This window comes from Neomonachus schauinslandi, chromosome 4 (genome assembly GCF_002201575.2).
Source record: "Neomonachus schauinslandi chromosome 4, ASM220157v2, whole genome shotgun sequence".
NCBI classification, from domain to species: Eukaryota; Metazoa; Chordata; class Mammalia; order Carnivora; family Phocidae; genus Neomonachus; species Neomonachus schauinslandi.
The window spans coordinates 103,884,762-103,887,787 of NC_058406.1; the positions used below are offsets into that span (position 1 = coordinate 103,884,762).

At 42.8% G+C, this 3,026-nt stretch overlaps 1 protein-coding gene across 1 annotated transcript in view; it reads right to left on the reverse strand.

Annotated features, from left to right (window-relative positions):
• The window catches only part of TCHH (trichohyalin), a 4,532-nt gene extending 2,695 nt beyond the window's left edge, over nt 1-1,837 (reverse strand). Inside the window, exons 1-2 of the mRNA XM_044914348.1 lie at nt 1,700-1,837; nt 1-781 (exon numbers count right to left, since the gene is read on the reverse strand). The exon at nt 1-781 is cut by the window's left edge and continues 1,254 nt beyond it. Of these exons, the coding sequence (XP_044770283.1) occupies nt 1-781; nt 1,700-1,837 (919 nt within the window). The remainder of the gene's footprint in view (nt 782-1,699) is intronic.
• Nucleotides 1,838-3,026: the final 1,189 nt, after the last annotated feature.

A 3,026-nucleotide genomic window follows, 5' to 3' on the forward strand; every position in this document is an offset into this window, starting at 1 on the left:
CCTCGCCCCTCAGCTGCTCGCGTCTCTCCTCCTGCTCGCGCCTCAGCTGCTGCTCGCGTCTCTGCTCCTGCTCGCGCCTCAGCTCTTGCTCCAAGCGCTGCTCCTTGCGCCTCAGCTGCTCTTTCCGCCTCTCCTCTTCCAAGCGCGGCTCCTCTCCCCTCAGCTGCTGCTCGCGTCTCTCCTCCTGCTCGCGCCTCAGCTGCTGCTCGCGTCTCTGCTCCTGCTCGCGTCTCAGCTCCTGCTGCAAGCGCGGCTCCTCGCGCCTCTGCCTTTGCAATTGCTCCTCTTGCTGGAGCTCCTGCTCTCGTTGCTCTTGGCGCTCTAGCCTTTGCAGCTGCTCTTCCTCCTGGAGCTGGTGCTGCTCCCGCCTCTCTCGCCTTCGCTCTTGGTCAGGAAATTTCTCTGGCTCCCGACCTTTGCGCCTCTGCAGATACTCTTCCTCCTCAAAGCGCTCTTCCCGTTCTCGCCTCTGCGGCCGCTGCTTCTCTTCCTCAGCGAGCTCCCTCTCCAGTTCTTGCCTCTTCGGCCTGCGTTCTTCCAATTGTCTGTCCTGGGGCTCAAATCTCCTTTGGTCTTCTTGCCTGGCATCTTGTAATGGGTTCTCCTTTCCCTCACATTTGGCCCCCTTCTCATCTAGCCCGGAAGCCTGGCTGAGAGCGTAATAACAAGCTTGAGCCACCTTGAAAACGAACAGGAGGAATTCATTGAAATCGACAAGCCCATTACAGTCGCGATCCAGAAGTTCCAGGATCAGATCTACTGTCTCAGGATCATGTGGTCTCTATTAAAAAAAAGAAAAGAAAACAAAAATTTTACAATGTACTATTTACAGTAGTAAACTTTAATACACACAATGAGTATTTTGTAATATGCCGACACTCAGAAGACATTAAGAGCAATTAGAAAAACATCCAGTGTGTATCAAGTCTTGTCCCTATTTAAAATGTGAACACTTCATTTTAAAACATACATTTGTTGAAAATTTTTGTAACTTGTAATTTAATGATCAAAAGAATCCATGTTCTCTTGAGCTGGGTGAATAAGAATGAACTCATGCTCAAGAGAGAAATACAATGAAAATTTATGAAATTTTACAGCAGTCATTTCTGTCTGAAATAGCCAGTACCCCTGTTCGATTTTTATCCCATGTTTGAAAACAGAACAAGACATTTATGTTAACACCATTTTACTAGAGAACAGGCTGATTTTAATTATTAAAATTTGGAAATAAATTTAAGTTCCTTCCAAGTTTAGTTTGATCTAACATGTTTGGTGATAACTTCCCATGAACAGTTCATTCACAATGATATTGCCATCAAGTACATGAAATAGTTGTTAGCAACTTCCTTAGTTCTCGGACTACAATGCCAGCTAAGTACTCAGAAATGAATGGAGGTGGGGGCGCCTAAGTGGCTGGACACTTGGTTTCTGCTCTGGTCATGATCTGAGGGTTGGGGATTTGAGCCGAAGGGGGCTCCGCACTCAGCACGAGTCTGCTTGTCCCTCTCCCTCCCCCCACACTTGAGTTCATGCAGTCTTTCTCTCCTATAAATAAATAAAATCTTAAAAAGAAATGAATAGGGAATGTAGTGTAGAGCTGTGATGGTACAAAATGGATATAAGTCACCATTCTTTGCTATGATCTCTCCTGAGAAGAAATTTTATAACCCTAAATCAATAGATTTTCTTTTGTTCTTACCCGAAGGACATCTCCAAATTCCCTTTCAAGGAGGTTCTTCAGGTCTTTCTTGCTTAGTGCTGCCCCATCACAATCATATGAGGCATATTGATTGAACATTTCAGTGATATTGAAGATGCTTCTCAGAAGTGGAGACATTTTTTTTTCCTTCCTTCAAGTTCAAGTAAATCTAGAAGAATAAAGTAGGATTCAGAATCACAACTCTGTTTCTGATCTAGGGGAGGCTTCATCCACACTGTTTCAGTCAGAACAAAATTTACAACAGTAGTTAATTTCAACCTGGGCTTTCAAAATTTTTTATCTTTAAATATTGTACTTAGAAAGGGGAAGACAGATTTTGAGAAATTTCAAGCCAGGAATTATTTTCAGACTATCTTGTAGTCAGCTTTTGATTGTCCACTCAATCTGGATTATCCATATCCTTTCCTTCTCTCTCTTCCTGCTCCCTAGCATAGGTCAGATCAGATAGTGAAGAGTGTAGAAATTTACATTTGATATGTTGTTACTCATAAGTATCTTCCTCTAAAGTTGAATAAAGAGAATAGGTGAAAGCCAAAAGGTAAAGGCAGATTTAAAAGTATCTTAAAGTGGATAGAAGAAGCCGTGTAGATCTAATTGTGGCAGCAAAACATTTGGTGGTAACCAGAAAAATAAAAAGGGAATGTGGATTATTTTCCAACCTTATAGTACATGCATCTATGAGGATAATTCATAAGCCACCAGTTCTAAGAGTAAGCACCACTTCTTCCTAGTCAAAGATGGCATTATAATATTCAGATATAACTATGCAGAAAACAGCGTATATGTTATCTGCATTAACCCAGATATGTTGCAAATACTCAGTTATTGGCTGGCTTCTTTAATTACTTCTCAACTCCAATACCTCAGATGTCATAACTACATGAAGATGGCCCATATTGAGTAGAACCAATATAGAAAGAGTACTGAGGGTTGACGATCTTTTGAGATGGCAGTTTTTAGGAAGAAGAACCCCATCAGAGTTACACATGACATCCTCCAACCCCTGATATGCAAACAAACTTATAGAATTCAAAGCCTTGGGAGAAGAGCCATGTTTCCATTTGAGTGATGGCTTCAGCTATAAGATGGCATGGAGTTAGTGGGAGTTTGACATCACTGTAAGATACTGATCCTTTCTGGCACACAGACCCTCCTCTCCCCCACCAAACATCTACTATAGTTGGAAATGAATCGTACAGAAGAACATGATCCCACTGACTGGGACTTACCCACTTCACCAAAGGAAGTTGAGCCCTCGCTGACACTGCTGGCAAGTGTACTGGACAGTTGGGAGCTGGGCCTTTTA